Source organism: Ischnura elegans, chromosome 6, assembly GCF_921293095.1.
Source record: "Ischnura elegans chromosome 6, ioIscEleg1.1, whole genome shotgun sequence".
NCBI lineage: Eukaryota > Metazoa > Arthropoda > Insecta > Odonata > Coenagrionidae > Ischnura > Ischnura elegans.
This window is the reverse complement of record NC_060251.1, coordinates 93,457,723-93,477,878: the sequence shown is the minus strand read 5'-3', so window position 1 is coordinate 93,477,878 and position 20,156 is coordinate 93,457,723. Positions and strand designations below refer to the sequence as shown.

General features: G+C 41.0%; 1 protein-coding gene across 1 annotated transcript in view; it reads right to left on the bottom strand.

Moving 5' to 3' along the window:
• Positions 1 to 300: 300 nt before the first annotated feature.
• The window catches only part of LOC124161198, a 72,317-nt gene continuing 52,461 nt past the window's right edge, over positions 301 to 20,156 (bottom strand). Inside the window, exons 5-7 of the mRNA XM_046537446.1 lie at positions 7,828 to 7,936; positions 2,625 to 2,940; positions 301 to 472 (exon numbers count right to left, since the gene is read on the bottom strand). Coding sequence (XP_046393402.1) covers positions 328 to 472; positions 2,625 to 2,940; positions 7,828 to 7,936 — 570 coding nt within the window. The 3' untranslated portion in view covers positions 301 to 327. The remainder of the gene's footprint in view (positions 473 to 2,624; positions 2,941 to 7,827; positions 7,937 to 20,156) is intronic.

Here is a 20,156-nt window from a genome sequence, read left to right as displayed (position 1 = left end):
CATTTCCATCTTGCAGTTCTGATTACGATAGGGAGGCCCACGTGCTGTAATGCTATATACAATGATCTCCAACACAAGGCATTTGTACCACTTATTACGCAGCTCTAAATAAACTATTTAGTAAGTGAAACTCAAGTTTTTTTACATATCTATTTTTTAATTTCTTATGGTAATCCTCCGACGGCATCTGTGCCACTGTCATTCATAGTTTTTTCCACTAGAGGCAGGCAAGAGGTTTTTTGTCACTGATCATTGATTCCGGAGAGAGCTTGTTATTTGTTTTTTTTTTTCGTGATCTAAGAAGAAGGGGCTCTTCTTGCAGCAGAGTCAGTTGTTCCTTTCGCGGTCTGCAGCCGTGTCCTCCGGGGGCGAAGGGGTGCTTGCTCCACCGTTGATGGCCGTGGTGGAGGTGATCACAGTTGGCAGTCCGTTTTGCTGGGCTCGTGTGGTTATGGGCTCCAACGGTGGTACGCTGTGGAAGGAAAACAGTCGAAAAAATCAATGCTGTCCCACAATGGGATATATGCAGGCGAAAGCCGTAAGCCACTAGACCTATACAGTAAGAAATTGCAAGTGGGACACGTAAGCCATGAGAAAATAAATCAAAATCAAGGTGCAGACGGAGACAGTCCATCAACATGTTACCACGCAGGCCGCCTCAGCAGGCGTGTGGCGGGGGTGGTTTCGACAGCAGACATTAATCAGTAGCATCAGTATTTTCAAGGAGTTACGTAAAATTGAATAATTTGTACGTCATGTATAGTGTTAAGCGTACGTATGGGAAGATTTGAGAAAGATCTGATGAACGAGCTTGAACCATTGATGCGGCAAGCCATCTCAAAAGTCTTTAATCAATAGAAAACGTAATTATTAGCAGGATCCTCGGTCCCTCGTGGTTCAGTGGCAAAAATATCAGAAATACCTAAACTTTACTCCATTATTGACCACTCTGAGAGCTTTACTTATGCGACTCTTAAAAATCTTTTCTCTCCACAAATAATGAATTGATGACTTCCCTTTGGGATAACATCCCATCATCCTCAAACAAACACAGTCTCTCCAAAATCGCCCTTGACCCTTCCCACAATTCCACTACCATTTAACTGATTGTATGCCATGACGTCATCACATCTTTAATAGCCAGAAACTCATTATTTAAAAAGTGATATTCTCAGTAGGCAACTGCAAAGCTGGGGACTTGAGTTTCCATAAAAGTTTCAGCGAAGCATCGAAGGCTAAGGAGAGTGAAGCGAGTGATTTGAATAGTTGGAGGGTTTAGAAAATGGCAGCGAAAAGTTTTTAAGGAAAGATTAAAGTATGCATTGGAGGTACAATACAATATTTTCAAGGAGTCATGTAAAATTCAATAGTTATAATATTCCACGGGTCGAGCGTTGAACGTACGTATGACAAGATGTGAGAAAGATGAGATAAATGAAATTGAGTCATTTATGCATCGAAGGCTTAGAAGAGTATAATAAGTGATTTGAATAAGGGGACGGTTTAGAAAATGGCAGCGATAAGATTTTTCATTTCCGGTTACAACCGCGACGGTTGCTGACAACAGCTCCCCTGGCACTACTGCCATTGTCTTCAGGTCGAATATCCCGGTTCGCAATTTTCGCCCTCATTGTATTGGGCCCCGTAGCCGGCAGCTATTGTAGCTGCTCTCCGATTGGTCTGCTCGAGTAATTTCCTCCAAATGGGCGTCTAGGTGGTGCCCATTGTCGCGATTAAAATTGTCTGTCCGGCTGATTTCAATGGAATAGAACCGGTGTAAATAACGTGGTGTGAACGAATGTTGAACCAATAGCCATTCCGAAGGAAAAGAGTTCCAGCATTTTTTATCTTAACCGTATCTGCTAAAAGCTAAGAAACAATGAATAAACTATTTAAAAAACTTGTGATAAGACCTGAAGAGAATTGTTTTCCTATAACGGGGACCTTACTGTCAATAGCTATAGTAACTCTACGTTACAATATAAAAATGTACTTGTACTTGTAAACTGCAGTATGAAAATAAACTTTTGAATTGAAATTTAATTGAAAATATTTCTATGGATTCTCGCATTACTTCGTTAAAACACGCAGCGCTTGGCAACACAATCGACCTTAAGGAAGCAAAAATCGTTGCCAATGTAAAAGGTTTTAAACAGAGACTCGTCAGTGAAGCCATTGAAATATCTGAAGAAGAGAAAAATAATTTCAACAGGGGCACCGGCATTAAAATTATCCGTATTTGGCAACCTGTAATCATAAAAGACAATCAGCAACCCACTCCTCCAACCTCCCGCTCCCCTTCCCCACCACCTAACACAGATACCTGTATATAAGAATTTAAATTCCCAACTCTTCAGAATCCCTTGAGAAAGCCACGAGCATCGGTCGGGAAACGTTGGGGCAACCCAAGAATGGACGCGGCGACATAGCCCACAAGTTTTTATTCAACATGATTCTCGCATCATTCTGGGGTAATATCCGATCTCTCTCACTTGTCTTGTCATCGTCACAGAAACCGACGCGGTGGTAACCGGAAATGAGTAAACTCAACGCACACAGCAGAAGTCTCCGTTCTCAAATGACAGCGAAAAGTTCCTAAGGTAAGATGGCAAATGGTCACTCACTGTGCGATCTGTCTGTTGAGGAGACTGCTGGACGGAAGGATGGGTGAGGACATCCCCGGAGGGATGCTGCCGTTCCCGTTGCCAGGGGAACCGCTGGACCCGTACTGGACGGAGGATGGGCTGGAGCCGGCAGTCAGTCCGGATGGTCCAGCGACGGCCATGATCGACTGTTGCTGCATCTCGGCCATGCCGTGGGCTGACATCGGCATGTGGTGGCTCAGGCTCTGCAGGTGTTGGTGCTGCTGGATTTGGTGATGCTGGCCCTGGAGTATTTCTCCGCCTTGGGAGGCGACGAAGTGGTGGCCCTTGTCGATGGCTATAAGGGGTGGAAGGGAACGGTGTTTGGAACCCTCAAGAGGCCTCTGGGGGTAAGTGATTGGAGGGGGAAGATTGGACCGTTTACGTAAATTAATGATAGATTGCACGATACTAGAGACTTGGTATGGGGATTGTTTTAGTGTGGAAAGGCATAGCGTTTGGATCCTGTATAATAGGGATCCGGGTTCATAGCTCGTGCGAAGGCTTTGGAAACCACCCAAACAAAAATTCAGGTGAAGGAAAAGGCCTCTCCTACGTCGAATATGTAAAATTCACTCGCTTTGGACTCAAGCTGGGATGAGCTTGATCGTTTACCTAATAAAACCAAGCTTTAGGCTGAATCTCTGAGGGTGTGATGATATACTAATCTGGTTCTATTTTTGTTCACGCTTATTTAATATATTTCTATTTAAGAAAATAGGACAAGTATGACGTCCTATATACGGGGTTTAGCGTCTATGATTAGGCTGAGCTCCTCATGATATGACTGTGATATTGGGACCAGGAACACTCCTTGCTCTAATTGATCCATTGGTAGGTCCCGATATATGGAAGGACTACGATGATCTTGCAACCGATAAAATTTGGAATGCATTCGGTGCGTGAGGCTATTTTCATGTTTTTTTAATTAATTGAATTACATATTCCCAGGTAATGGGTAGATTGTTATCCTATCTCTACAGAGAGCATGGGCCATGGAAAGAAGTGAAAATGATAGGATATATTTAACTAAGTTTTGGATATATATGTTGCTATGAAGAGTTTAATGAATGGGTAGAATAAGAAAGAAGGGATAGCATGTAAAAGTTTAGAAAAGGTGAATGTATGGATGATGGGAAAATAAGAAGAGAAAGGATTGGGAATGAGAAAATGAGGGAAATGACAGGAGTGATTGTTGAGATCTCAAGGAAGGTGCAAGAGGATGGATGCAACAGCTCGGTCTTATTTTAAATAAGAAATGACGAGTATAAACCCTACGGAGATCAAGTATTCTTAGTCGACCCTACATATCCGTCCCTACATTACAAGAGGCCCCTACTTACGTTTCTCAGTCGACCGTACATAATTGGTGGGGGTTAATTCCGTCGTCAAGTTCTCAGAAATGACGTAGATGATGGCACAGCGCCATTTTTCCACTCCGGTTGCGTAATGAGACCTAACTATGAAACCAAGAAAAGACGTTCGATAATTTTGGGGCGTATTGTTAGGGCAACGGCTCAATGTAAATAAATAATCGGTGTCGTCCGCCAGGTCGTGTCGGTACATTAATTATCGCTAAAAATAGTCTCATATCGAGCCAAAAGTAGATATGTAGGGCGAGATCGCTTTATGTAGGGGCTCATGACGTATCCAGGGTCGGTTGGCCCTACAGGGTCGACTAATTATATGGGCCTATAGGGGAACAGAATTAAAAATTTGCTGGTAAAAGGGAAGAGAACGAGAAGATGGAGAAATTATGTCGAGAATGATTTGAGGGAGAAGGGTATGACTGGAAGGGACGGATGCTCAGGATATCGAGTGACTAGGAGGTGACTATGTGGTCAGGAACAGCGACCCCTAATGGGACTGTCTTCAGAGAAAGAAGAATAGGGGATAGAAAGTAAAAGTTTTGAAGGTAAGAGCGCAACTAAAACAAGCGTAACGGAGAGAAAGGGACATTGGACCTCAGTGTTTTTGCGAGGGGAGGTATATGTTATTGAAAAAAGTTCTAGAGTTGCCGTAGGATGAACAGAAGAAGGCGAGGGCCAGGAATCAATTGGAGAATGATAATATTTTATGAAAGTACCACGAAAAATTTAATTGGCGGCAGCATTGGTAAATAGCCCAGGATAAGGGAGCATCTCACTGTAAAATATCGAAACTTACATCTAGAGTATGCTTCTCTGGGGATGTGAGGCATGGGCTATTTCAGCAGCGAAGAAATCATGGCTGGAGGTGGAGAAAGATTTTATGCTTTCCCGGCGAATAAACTCCGTGAAGAGTTCTCGGGATCGCCACCGGGTCAGGAACTGCATTTCTGCCGACGTTTCGATGGCCGAGTCGGACATCGAAACGTCGGCTGTAATGCAGTTCCTGACGCGGTGGAGATCCCGAGAAACCTTCACGAAATAGCTGGAGGTATTAAACATGTGGCGCTATTAGAAGTGATGAGGATGAACTGGATCGTCAGAGTAAGTAATGAGAAAGTCCCAAGAAGGGTATGAGAGAAGAGAAGCCTCGTGAAAATCGTAAGAAGAAGACGGAACAACCTGATCGGATATATTTTAGGCATAATGGCCTGATGAAGACGATAGTCGGCGGAAAAGTGTATGGCAAGAACGGAGAAGGAAGATCTCGAATAAAATATATAGGGTGGGTAAAGAATTGTGTTAAAGAGAAGAAATACACAGGTTTGAAACAATTAACTGAAGGGAGAATTGAGCGGAGAATTGCGACAAAACAATCATTTGCTCGACTGTGATGATGATTGGTGAATGGAACCGGCCAGAACATGGGTTGTTGAGTAGGAAGTTATGCTTGACATGGTACTCAATGAGAAAACATTTTGAAGGGCAGAAAATATAGGGTTATTTACAAGAGGTATATGGAGGGGCATTACGGGGGCTGATGAAGTCAGTTAGCGAAGGAGAATATTAGGTGCCGCCGAGAAATTTATTGCGTAGATCTTAACTTACTCTGGTTTTGTTAATAAAATGCAATTGTAAAGGTTGTTCCAATAGCAACTTTTGGCATGCGCAGAAAATTATAATCTTCACCTTCGAGATGCTGAAATTTAAATCTCACTTCATTGTTTACTCCGGTAAAAAATAATCTTTTCGGGTCTCCCCGCGTGGTTCGCGTTTTATTCCGACGTTTCGAGAACGCTTCTGGTCGCTTATTCAGAGGTGATTGGGATGCTCTTGGTGTGGGTTGACATATGTATAACACATCTAGCGATTTGATCATTGGATTATTATTGTTGGATCGTTGGATTATTATTGTTGGATCGTTGGATTACTATTGTTGGATCGTTGGATTATTGGCATATGTTATTGCTCATAAGATAATCCTCTAATATCGCTGGCACAGTAATGGCTTTCCCTGGTTTCGCAATTTAGTTGGGCCCTTTTCGCTTCTATAGCGTTAAGGTATTTTCCCCCGTCCCATCCTTTCCAACCCTTTCCCTACCCAAGAGGTGTTGTTGGGCTCTTATCGCGGCGGCGCCTCTTTCCTTTTTCCTTCCTGTCATCCCCCTCCCCGGGTGATCGGGCGTATCAGCAAGATTGCTGGGTCCTGGCCCCGGTGTGTTGTACCCTAGCAGGGCTCCCCTGAGCTCTCATTCTTATATGCATAGCACCAGCGCGTCACACGACTCCAGCAATCTTCAAAATCGGCCATGGCAGAACTCGCGGCCCTTGGAATTCACATTGGTTTAAAAAAAGTTCTCGCCAGGGTCAAAAACTTAAACCTCGGCTGTTTCGGGAGGCTATAGAAATCCACAAACAGCAAAACAATTTCAACGGAGATGTCGGACTCCAATTGAGCAATTCCTGGATGCCTGTTTTCAGCACACTATCCCCCTTAACCCATTCCCCTTAAAGAAAAACCCAACCCACCAACTTGAAGACTATATATTTCAACCCACATCGACAGGAGCCCAATCATCTCTGACGAAGCGACTAGCGAAACGTCGGGATAAAACCTGAATCATGCGGTAGGATCCGATAAAGTTTATTATTTTTACCTGCTGCAGTAATATTCTCAGCCTCCTCTTCATCTCTTTCCAAGTCAATTGTGGTGATGGTTGTAACTGGTAAAGCCTGGATTGGTTAAATAGTTAGGAAGTGTAAAGCTACTTTGTGATTATGCTATTCAGGCATTTCTAATACTTATTACCTGGAGTACTTTGCTCTATGTCTGGCATATAGAGAGTAAAGAAGCGTACCGAATTTGAAAAGATTGGAATATTGTAGTTCAAACTGCATTTTAAATGTCGTTTTTATGGTAAAATTTTTAATTAAGGCAGCTTAAAATTCCAGATTGTGGGAGAAAAGTTATTAGTTCATGTTGCATTTTGAATGTCGTTGTGAAGGAAAAATCTTTAAATTATCGAGAGTTATATGACTTTAATAGAAATCCGTGCTAATTCTATTAAACATCAAGAGTCATTACTGATGTTAATCAATTAAAGCCTGGAATTCCTAATTGGCAGAAGTCCAAGGAGTTTCCCAAGGGATGAGCGTATTCTGTTCGTAACTTGGGGGCTACTGTTTTTTTATTTCGACCTTTTTTAATAGATGGATAAAGGAAAAGTGGCTTTGGAGGTATTGGTGGCCTGTCATAAAACCTTCCTTTATGGAATAAGTGGCTAGTTGGGAATAAGCGAAATCAGTTGTTTTTTTAGTAATAGTAACTAAATGTTAAGTAGTATTTCCCATATTTCGTCTTGATTGGGTATTACTAACGACCCAGTGGCTTATAAACCCGATTGAGAAAATTTCAAATCTTCGATGGTGGAGAGATTTTTTTTTTCAAATTTTGCGCATGCTGAAAGTTGTTTTTGAAACAAATGAAAAAATAAAACGCATGAATTTGTTTACTGCTTATATTTTCATGTTTCAAAAAATCCATCTCATAGTACAAGCGTGACAAAATAAATTCAATTGAGTTGAGAACTATTAGAGTTTGGACGTCACAATGAATAGGGAATAACATGCATCGAATTGATGTAAAAATATCTAGACCGACATGACGTGCAGCCGTCAAGCATGGTCTGGCAAATATTTCGTTATCACCACTCAAAATATCAATGTTCACACGATATATATAAATATTTCGTGTATTTTTCAACTTTTAGTCTGTCACAATCGGTCCGTGGCACTATCTCAACGCATGCGATCTTTACCTTTGGAATCACCTCCTTTTCCACCACCGCCACCACCTCCTCCGGGGTTCTTTGGCTTCCTCTTCCTAGTCTGGATTCCGTCTTTCTTCATGCTCATTGGGCGGGCAACCTGTTGGGGAAACGAAAAGTTTAAGCATACCGGGTCTAGCAACGGTGATAACTTCAGCCGGAGATGAAAGGCCGAACTTTGAACACTAGTTTTGTTCCCTCTTGACTAATTTAAGTAATTTATGTAATTATTATAAGTATAAGTCCTTAACGTAGTATAATACCGGGTGAAGTATAATTTAATATACTAGTCATGGTGATAATTTTACTAATCATCGTCCGAGGCTAGGTCAGGTTAGACAGATTATATTGGGCGAAAATATCGCCCTGTAGCCTAATAGTCTGACTTTTAATAAAATCAGTTAAAGCGACAATGAGTAATGTTCTCAACTGTAATCTACATGATCGATAGTTTTTTGCTAAGGTAATAAAAACCGTTTTAGAACACAAAATCATGTTTTATCTTTAAAGCATGTTCATTCATTTATTTGCTTTTTTTGCAGACGATGCAGGCGATCTGTGTAATTCTCCACTGATTGGGTGGGGTAGCTATTGATGAAGCAATGTATAATCATCAGAATTAAATGAATGCAGGTATGCTTTAAATGAAGCCATTTCGCTTTCAGTATGTTTCGCAGTTCAGTTTCAGTTTCTGGCGTAATATTATCATATTATTTGGCATAAAAATGAATGAATTAACTTTGTGATTTCACGATTAAATTTTTTAAACTACTGATTTCGATATTCCCAACATATTTTATAGGAAAAATATCATCCATACATCATTGAAAACTTTTCGGTTATTTTATAAACGTAGGAAAATATATCTTTTTTTAATAATAATAAAAATTTCCATGTTGAAATCAGCCTGGAGAATTAACAAAATAAAACAAATACATCTGGGCTCTCGTTATAGGTAGCCACTCTCCTTTCAATTTTTATCGCGTTATTCTTCCAGCCTCTTGAATGAAACTTTGAAAATTGACTGTTTATGGCGTAGTATTATGAAATCTATTGAGGGGAGACCACGGCTAGACTGTTTAGTTTTTTGAAATTTCACCGTCGAACAAAATAGTTTTAAACGAAGAGGACGAGAACTCAAGAAGAAAATTATTCATGTTCACCTTGAATCGAAGAACACCCAAACATTTTTTGGATCACACGACAATTTTTTCTTACTATTTTTTATGCTCAACTTCCCCAATGTTTACCCATCTCCTATCATAAGCCGATCGGGGTATTTAAATCACTTTTGGCAGCCGATATCTCGGATCAGCATCCTGAAATTTCTCAGCGACTCAGCGATTCACTCAATTCTCCTATCAGCTAACCTTTTCACAACTACGTATTTCTTCTCTTTCATTTCTTTCATTAATTACTTTAAATATTTTAACCGATATATTTCTTTTCCATTCTTGTCCTTAACATGTCTCTCGACTATTTTCTTCATCAGATCATCATGACTTAAGATTTTGAGGTGCTCATTTTGTGAAAATGGGTAGGGAATTCAAGAGTATTTTAAGTTTTGCATTCCAAGATCCCATCTGTACATCTTAACTCATGGTATTTTGTACAACTCCGCCTGTCAGATGGTATCTCGTACCCTGGTGCGTTATCTGGACCACCTTGGAAACCCACGGACTGGAGTGGGTTGGTGAGATTAGATCTGTGCTTTGATGCGCAGGAGTGGTGCAGGTCGTGGTTTCCGGCTGCACCCGACTAGTCTCCGTGATAAAAATTTTACGTTCATTATCCGGACCTATCAGCAACTAAGCATCATCAAGGATCAGGCATTGTAGCTATTGTATTCCCTTACTGGCCCGGGGACCCCAATTCTAATCGCTTATAACTTTTCAATGTTATTTGTCGAAAATGCAAACACTCGATGCAATCATTTGGAATAAATGGATCGTTCAGAGGTCATCTTCGCACTGTGGAAGTTTTCATAATAGTGAATGATGTGGTAGCATGAATGAAGCTACTACGATTTACAGGAATTTATTCAGAAAAAATTCCCCTATACTGGGAGTCGAACGAAGGACTTGTTTATGGCTGTCCGAGCCACTGCTCAGACATGTAAGCTTCAAGAGATTTAAGATCTAGTGGCAGAGCAAGGGGGGGGGGGTTTGGGGTTAAAACCCCCCCCAGAGCTCACAGAAATTTTTAGGTTAAATCTATTTTACTTAATTGGATTAATATTGCTTATATAATAGTGTGAGGATTAATAAAATATCCTCAAAGGCCGTAAAAAATCACAATTTTGAACCGTTTATCCTAATTTTTTCCGGCGGAAGACCTCCTCACTTCCCGCTAACCCTGGCGGGTATGCAAAACCCCAAGCACCCCAGTATTAGTTGCGCCTGAAACCCCCCCTAGCCTTAATTCCTAGCTGCGCCCCTGGTAAGATCCAAGTTCCTGAATTTCAATAGCAATTGTTCCGAGGCCCGTGACGCTAGTGCTAGAACCTCGCGGTTCGTCAAGGATGGAGAGAAGGTCTTCAAAGAAGCGAAAACCGGCCGAGATCCTCTAACTTGCGCCACTACTGGGGCCTCCTGCATCAGGCCCTTGTTGTCTGGTTGTCCAAACCTTGTGATAACTCCAAAGAGGGATTCGGGTCGGTTTGGTGGCTAGAGTGTTGTCTTACCGAACAGTGGACCCGCGTTCAAATCCCCGCGATGTTGGACATTTTTCAGAGGCTGCCCGATCCCTGCTTGAGTGCTTTCTGGAAGGCACTTCAACATCTGTCAACTTCAACTGTCTGTCGGATGGGAGCGGTGGTACCCTTGACACTTTTCGTCAAGAGCAGGCTAATACAGACCCCGAGTGTTTTTTCCAACCTTAGGCTCCTTGCAAACACAACGATTTTGGTCGGTCGGTAAAAAAATGGCCGATATTTATCGGTGGATAGCAGTTTACATGTACGCCGGATTTTAACTGGTCAAACGATCACTTGATTGGTTGTCGTGATTCATAGTGACAATGGCCGACTGCTAAACGATTTTTTTACTGTCCCGGATTGTGTTCGGTCAGCTTGTAAGCTCCCATGTCCTCCGCTGGTTCACACTTGGAACGTGGATGGCCGATTTTTTTTACCAACCGTCCAAAATCGGTGTGTATGCTTGGAGCCTTATTTCGATACCCTCTCCTATTGGTACAAATGACTTTAGCTGCCGGTCGCCTCCTCCTAATATCATGGTACCCAACAAATAAAGGGACCATCACAATCCTACATCGACTGCGACAGCGCGATGGCAGCCCGCTGCTGACGAGCTAACTCGAAGATGGCGCGGTGTGAACTATTTTTCGGCGGAGCACAGGTTGTAGTTTGGACTTTAAAAAGTAGCTTCAAGTAGCTTCTTATATTCTCCTCCTTTAGTCGTAATCTGAGCCAACAAAACCTGGCCGTATCTCGTCATTCTGGGCAATAATCACGGGCGCTATATAAATGTTACTCTACCATATCTTTGGGGCAGATACCCCGTCCTCTCCTGAAGCTGTCGTCTCCAATCTCTCGCCGCCACAACACGCGGTAGATATAGTTAAATTATGATACCCGACCCACCCCTCTCTCCAGCTTCCAACTGATACTATCCCTGGCCTATCTTAAACAAGCGTGCTTCCGTTATGTCTGTGCCCCCCATATCGCCAGAATGCATAGATAATGCAAGCATTTTACAATCGTGAATAAACCGACCGTATTATCTGAGAACTTATAAACACAGTTTACGCATGGTGGCGGGGATACTGATAGTGCTCTTTCACACAGAGATATTGTCTATCTCTGAGGCCGCATTCGACGACGCGTCATACGACGTCACAGCTGACGTCACAGAGAAACATGGCGGATCTCTCTGTACCCACGTGTTTTATCAAACCATATCAAACTAAGTAAAGCCCTTAAGCTTTCAGTTAATTTCATTCAGTGAACTCTTTTTTGAGATAAATCTCTGAGACTCGACTCTCGAGGACCTTCCGGAGTTAAATGGTAGTCTCCAATCGACACAATTCTGAGACAAATCTCTAGGCCAAGTCTCAAGATTTGGTCACCTATGGACACGTAGCTTAACTGTAACTGGTGAATGGATATCATCCCTACCTTCTTCTCCTTTATGAGAGCTCTTTAAATTCAAGAAATGATCCCCTCCAATTCTATTTAGTTTTCCAATGCTAGAAAAAGTCTCATTACCAGTGTGAATTTTAATAAAAGTTCAATAAAGTCAAAAGTTGGATATGAAGAATATACTATTTACGTTTAATACCTTTATTTGTTCATATTTATGCAGCTATCTTTCTTCCTAGTCGGTCTCTTCCAGTGACAGCTATATTTAAAATAGATAGTTATCTTTTAAAAATTACCAGAATGATTCAAATTTAGCATTGCTTTTGCATGCGTTTACTCCCTGTTGCTGATCTAAAAAGCGAGATAATTTTTTTTACATGTATTATGATCAATTTTCGTCCTTTCAACTATAAACGGACCAGAAAGAATGTTCTTTTGAACCAGAACCTTTCCTATACGTATGAGATGAGAAGAACGCTGAGTAAGAATGATAAAAATAGTCATTGAGTGTCCTAAGTCTCAAGTGTGGAGCATATCGTTTTGCGAGGCAATAATTTGGGCACTTGAGTGGGTTAGACGAGGAGAGCCTGTGAGTGCTCTTGAAGCTGGTATGATGAAGAATGCATGGCGGTGAAGCTACGTGTTGACTGAAGACTAAAAGTCTCGAGATTAAGTCTCGATGGGTCGAATCACAAATTGGAAGAATGGCTAATGTTCCTTTTCCTCTACCGAAGACCTTGCCTATAGTAATTATAATCTAGTCCTAATAATCTCGCCTATATTGCACGTCAATAAACACATATCTGATTGTGGGAGTGAATTTATAATATTCTTCATGAAGTTACTTCTTCTGGTAATTACTGAAAGCCAGGTGTCACTGATCCTTTGTATTTCCGTTAAAGTTGCTTAATGGGCTTTTATTTCCAAAGGTACGTGTTCATTGGAGATAATGTCTCCCGATTGCATCTCGCGACTTAAGTGACAAGTGGAAATGAGACTGAGACCACTTTAGAGACAACGTGCGATAAGTCTCGAAGACTTCAATAATTGTTGCCCCTGGAAACGCATAATTCCCAACTCTTATTGGAGACAAAGTCTCAGAATTCGAACAATGTCGTTCTCATGAGACTGTTCTCAGGTCTCGCAATACTATTAGCGGCGTAATTTCGGTAATTTTCCTTAATTGACACATTTTTGAGATTAATCTCCGAGACTCGAGTCTTGAATACTGAGATTAGTCTCCATTGGACACACATCTAAGGTAAATAACGATATTTGGTCACCAGTGGACACATAGCTTAGGAATGATGGTCAGAAACAAGGAAATGCTGGAGAATATGTGTGGTCCTTTTTTATGGGGTATTAGCTGTCCACCTTGCTGTTAGTGGCGGCTCTAGGTGGGGAACGCAACAACTCTTCTCGGGTTATTTACCAATACAAAAGATGGATTTCCTACCAGAAATCATAATATTTATTTGTATATATAAAGTTTTATATAAAATGTATTTGACAAAAAATATACCGCGTTACATCCTGATAATGAAGCCGCGCACCTTGTATTCACGAAATTTGATCAATAAACGTAAATGTTTTGGCTTTTGAATAAACCAGCCAGTGTGATTCACGCATTCGCCACCTAAACTCCCCTTAACCACGGAGAAGGCTGGGAAATAGTTAATCGGTACAAAATTTATTCACATAGGAAAGAATATCATATGTAAGTTAAACTGTGTCACATCTATTTAAGTTATGGAAAAATAGGTGTACAATTCTGGTGCATATTTCTCGGCTGGTGCCTGTTCGCTATAAAAGTAAAGGAGCTGTTTTTATCACCCTTTCGAGATATACTGAAAAAGGGTGCTGCTCAAATTCACGTGTTTATTTTTTTCTGGTATAGACCCTCAAAAAATTCTGTGAGGATTATATTCGGAAAATACGGCCTTAATTAATCGTTTTTGTGCACATCATTTCGATGACGAGGAGAGTATTTGGTTTACAACGCAACCAAGAGTGGATGTCTACAATTGAGATTCCTATTTTGATCAGACTAAATTGTGCAGCACATTTCACTTCTGTTTAAAAAAAATATATTCGGATTTGAAACATCCCTCGTCAATAGCAAGGATGGAGATACAACTAAGGCTTGATTTTGGCTAACAATCAACAATTTTTTTCCAAGATAACAGTAATCGATTATCAGTAATCGCTCAAACTCTCGATAAAACATGTGCTTATAGCGTGAGAACAAGAAAGCTTATTCTGGAAGGGGAAGAAATTATCAATCCAAAATGGTGGACTGCCAACCACCTCAGAAAGTCCTCGATAGCTCTTCTTTTTAATCTAACCGACGAATATTTCAGAAAAGGTTCTTCAAGTGGGCCTCTAAATGTACTGTCACCCACCGAGCATTGGAGTGGGCTTACAAAAGTCTCCACTCTCGTCGCTGACGGACAAAGTGATACGAGTTTCACGGAGAAATTAGGAATAATTAGGGGTGTTGACCGAAACTTAAGTACATGGTGATGTGATCCATCAATTGCTTAAAAGATCATTCGAATATCAATTACAAACATTGTACTGCAAAATATTGAAAAAAAGTTGATCGTTCTGGCAATCATCTCCGCGCCGTGGATACTTTTGAAAACCGATTAAAATGCGACCGAAGTCGCAACAGAAATCTGCCATCTATAAGGTGGAATTGGGCCTCCTCTATGCAATCCCCTTGCTACAGCCTCGCCACTTTTCGAATTTACTGCGTCGACCGAATAGGGTAGTTTCCTTCATCAAAGAAATCGAAAGGCATTGATTGCGATTCGCTGCCCACCATTAGTGTATTGATAATATAAAAATTATTTGGTTTTATAAATCCCAGTTTAGACGAATGGCAATTGTCAATTTTAACCACATTTGAAAAAGGCCATATTTGCGCCCATGCGATGCCGCTCCACGTGACGTCACAGGGACCTAGTTCCTATACGAGTAGGTAGGAGTTTTACATCATCTGAGATTACTAATGCATGCATGAGGCACAGAGCTCAGGGAAACATGTCTTAATAATCACCTATTAAAACTGCCTATGGTCGGAAAGTTTCCTTCTTATGATAAGGTATTAATAATCCTTATTTAAGCCAAGCGCTACCTGCCAGCAGCCTACATCGCGGCGGGGCACATATACTCGCCCCAAGGTCACCTCACACGGCGACAGCGGAAACCATATTGACGTCACACGGGCTTTTCCCAGTATTCATACTTAGCCATCGCGTTTTCTCGCGCTTGAAAATTTTCATTTTTCATTTAATCGCGAAAAATAGATATCGTAATTTAAAAATCTAAAAGGGTGAAATGCGTACTTCAGGAGTAATAATCTTTCGATTTAGGCAATTAAAAAAGTAGGAAACCACCCTATTGTTGACCAGTGATGATGATGATTGCCCATAAAAGCCCGGTGATAGCCTTAATTCTGTCAAATACTTGTATAAATTTCTTTGTAGCCTTTCTTCGAAGCTCAATCGTGCTCATTTCTTGGAGTTGGTGGGAGGGAGTAGGGTGGGGTGGGGTAGATTTTTCGATATAGGCAATAAAAAATAATAGTAATCCACCCAATAAGTGGCAAGCAGTCATACATAGATTGTTTTTCGAACGCCCTTCTATATCCATGCGACCCTCTCTCTCCTCGATGACTCAGCTGCTGTTGGTGGTCGTCAGGTCTGCAAACACGCTAGCGTGAAACTAATAGAGCGCTCTTTGTGGACCTCGACTCACCTTCCTCCTCACCCGAAATGCCCCTCCTGCTTTTTAGGGCTTCCCCTCACTCTCGCTCGGCGGTCGCTGAGTAAACTTTGACGGATCGACCTTAGGGAAACATGATAAGGAGGGAAAAGGTTTATCGGGATCAGAGAGACGCGGAAGGAGAAAAAAAAGGGGGAACGCCAAACGCAAGCATTTCGGTCGGACGCACACCGAAGACTCCGATATGAACGATCAAGCCCAGACAATGTCGGAAGCACGACTATTACAAAAGAGGATCCTCAAGTCGGCCTCAAAAGTTGTTGTCAACCACCGTCCGTTTAAATTGGTTTACAAAAGTCGCCACTCGCATCGCTGACAGACAAATTGATCCGAGTTCTACTGAGAAATGAGCTACAAAAGGGAACTTACATATATTTCAGATATAATCCAGAGCCCCAAAATTATACAAAAATATATGTTTGCATACCTCGGTGAAAGTTTTTATTATTATTTTATGACGTGGTTTGCGATATTTAATGCATCAAAGTTCACGAGAATTTTCAAATGCAAGTGAGAATCGAAAACGCCCGATGATTGGCTGGTAGAAAAGTGACGTCATAGTTCAGTACGAGGAGGCACGGCCATAGTACTTGAATTGAATACATGCGACGGCGTGGTTATGATTCATTTATTGAAGTGCAGACGTATCGGAGTTGTTCATTGTGACTTCAGGGCTATTACTTGATCTATTTCGTATCGTATAGTATTTCTCCTCCATTGAAAGCGATAGATTGCGTAAAGACGAAGGAATATGGTTATTCCTAGGCTGATCCTAGCAAGCTTCCTGTTACTGATTCCATCATGATATCAAGGTATTTTAGTGAAACTGTAGACTTCGTCGGCGCCGAATGTCGATGCCGAGAAATGGAAAGGTAGCTGAAATGTTTTATAGTTCATAACAAAGTGAGACTTGCGTATAATATTGACGAAAGCGTATACTCATGTGAAATGTGTATTCTTTTGGCAGTCCGGTAGAGAGTCTTATGGTGAACTTATTTCCACCTCGAAGCTGTCGATGGTACTTTCAACTTAAAAATACCTTGCCTGGAGGGCGACAGGAAGCTAGACTATTAATGTTTCAATTTAGTAGCGATAATATAGACGAACTTCCAACACAATCTACCATCTTGTGACTCAAAACCCCGAAGCCACTTCCTATTCTGCAGAAAGAATCGGTCAATCGCACTTCGATCAATATAATAAACACAACGTCTTCAGGTGTTACTTTTGTAATGAAATCCTTCCTAAATTAGCATTAAAATGTGAATGTTTTCCAACCAGAGTCTTTAATACATTTTGGGAGCTTTTCTCACGATATATCTGAAACCTACTCTAATTAAGGCGAGCTCATCGTCATTGCGATCGGTTGTTACTTAAAAATTCAGTATCGGAAATCCTATGGGATAGATCATCTATAGAGGGATGACCCAGATGACCCTCGACGATGACCATGATCACCTGCACTCTCACTATCACTGGAACCCGTGGTTAAAATATCATCCCAATCCAATTTCTATTTGGTTTTAACTGGGGAAAGAGCAACATAGAACTGCACATTCTTTGGGCAACTTTGGGTTTGACTTTCCCTCAAACACCCCATTTCCCCTGTGGTGCACATCAGTCCTATCTTTATACGATGGCCTGACAACCTTTAAATGCATCCTTGGTTTATCCTGACAACCAACTAAATGGAAATCTCAGTTTCAAGTTATTCAGTCTATGAAATATGGAAATATTAATTATATTAAAGTTATCTTCGCTCACATAGCACACGGGTTTATCATTCCGTTTATTATACTCTTATTTTTCCGTAACGCTCATCCCGACAGACGGCATGCATCGAGGCTTTTCTTCTAATTTCCTCCGTGGGAATGCACACGAAAATTTTTTCTGGGGTGTTATTGCACAGAGGAACAATGCACCACTTGTAATTTTTCCTTACTTCATCCATGTTCTCCTATAAACGCAACGTGGCTCTTCCAAACCTGCAGTTTGGGCTTGGATCTTGCACTCCTACTGAACTATGACGCCACGGCCAAAGATTAGTGGGGGCGGTATTTTTTAGCCCGCGAAACTCGGGAGACTTTTGGGAGTCATTTTCTAGTGTATAAACTGAATTTTAAGTGGAAAAAAGTATATTGCGGTACTAAGTGTTTACTGCAGTATATCAGCATACTGTTTATAAAAAGTATGCAATTTCCCTATTGGCGGTTTTAACCGAAATTTATATACACGATGATGTAATCTATCAAATTCATAATAGCCCAATGCTATTCCTCGCAAATAACAACATTGTACTGCAAAATATAGAAAAAAGTGGATCGCATTGCACCCATCGCCATACCGCGGACATTTTTGAAAACCGATTAAAATGCGACGGAAGTGGCAACAGAAATCGGCCTACAATGGGATGGAATTGGGCCTCCTCTATGCAAACCCCTTGGTCGGAAGAGTGAGTGTGGATGTTGGCTAGTGTCACGAATATTACAAAAGAGGATCTTAAAGTCCTTCTCTGAATGCGTCGTTAACCACCGCGCACTTACATGGGTTAACAAAATTCGCCACTAGTTTCGCTGACTGACAAATTGATCCGAGTTTCACGGGGAAATAAGGTGTAATTAGCGATTTTAACCGAAATTTATATAAATAATGAAGTGATTTATCAAATTCATAACTCTTCAGTGCTCTTCCTTGCAACTACAAACATTTTACTGGAATGTTCATGATTAAAAAAACCCAGTACCCTCTCACAAACTTTTTATTATTAGCTGTCGACTAGTTTCGTCGTCTATACCGTCATTATTAATAATACCAGTATTAATAACGACGGTATAGACGTCGAAACTAGTTCACAGCTAATGATAAAAATTTGTGGTACAGTATTGGGTTTTGTTTCACCATGAACATTAAATTGTTCCAACTAGTAACGCCCAAATCAGTAGATGTTACTTGAAAATAATGGAAAAAATTGGATCGCATTGCACTCATCACCGCGCCGCGGGCAATTTTTGAAACTGATTAAAATGCGACCGAAGTGGCAGGAGAAATCAGACTTCTATTGGATGGAATTGGATGGAGCCCCTATGCAATCCCCTTGGAAAGAGTCATTTGCCCCATAATGAACTCTAAATTATAGAGAACTGCATGAAACAAGTAATTTTGTACGCAGTGACGAGCACTGGTGCAAAGTTATATACACCAGATATGAAATTCATGGTGAAAAAATCATCTGGCTTAGCCGGGATTCGAACCCGGATAACGCATCTGCCTTTGTGTAAATTATCTGACCGAAAATCAGATGCGGGCTCGAGTACCTACTGTCTAAACCAAATTTGTTTTTTGGATTTCATGGCTGAAGTTCGCGGTTTTCATCGGCACCTTTGAATTTACTTTTTTATTACTTTACTTTATTATTGTAAATTGTGTTTTTGCTCCAACGGTTTTACCCAGAGTATGAATAAATATCTATTCTATTCTGTTCTAATTTTCCTGTTAATTCAAAATCCCACGCCATTTTTCAGCATGTTCCGCGAAAATTCTTTATAAACGTCAGTTTACTGACGCATGGGCTCTGAAATCTCTGGATAAATTCTCCGCACGGGAAATATTTTGGAATTTTTTTCCACGTACTGGTTTTAACTTTTCTCTTTTCACCTCTTTCTTCCGAGTTTTCATCTCAAGATGTCTTCCTCCATGATTCACCGTTCGAATAAAAATAACACGGTTGAATTGCGCATTAAGCACTTAAACATACGCCTAAAACACTTATCACTCCCAAAATTTCACGGTAACTTTGCCGTTGATCCTAAATCAACTTAACCCAACCTTAATTCTTGCGCTGATTTTTTTTCAATTAATTTATTTTTTCTTTTGCTGCTATACCACAGAAAGCAGCACTGTTTGGCCAATAACATCATGGATTTCATAATATTTTAGCGACTAATCGTACACGAACATCCATCCCCTGGATCGGGGCAACCTACCCAGGCGGGACTCGAACCCACGGCCGTCGGTATAGCTGCCCGTCATCACAAAGGCCGGCAACTTCATCAAGTTCTGCACGATTTTTTTCAATGAACACCGCCACCATTGGAAGGGTACTGAAATCTTACGATAACTGGTCCTTACGGGTAATTTTTTCGCCACATTTCTCTATATACCGGCCTGCCTTAAAGAACATATTTATTTCGCTTTAATATTCATTAATCAATTCGTATTTGGACAAGGTTTTTCCTTTCCCGAATGAGTTTTTTGCTTCTTTAAAAAAGAAACCGTTAGTGGAGTTATATCTTCGTATATCTGATTATGATTGTCTTATTTTATCGGATTAAATTAGGTCAAGTACAGCTTCAGGCAACAAATTATCTGAAGGGCAAGAAGGCCTTCGAAGCGGCGATTTCGTCGTGTTCGTAGCTCGGAAAACGAGTCATTC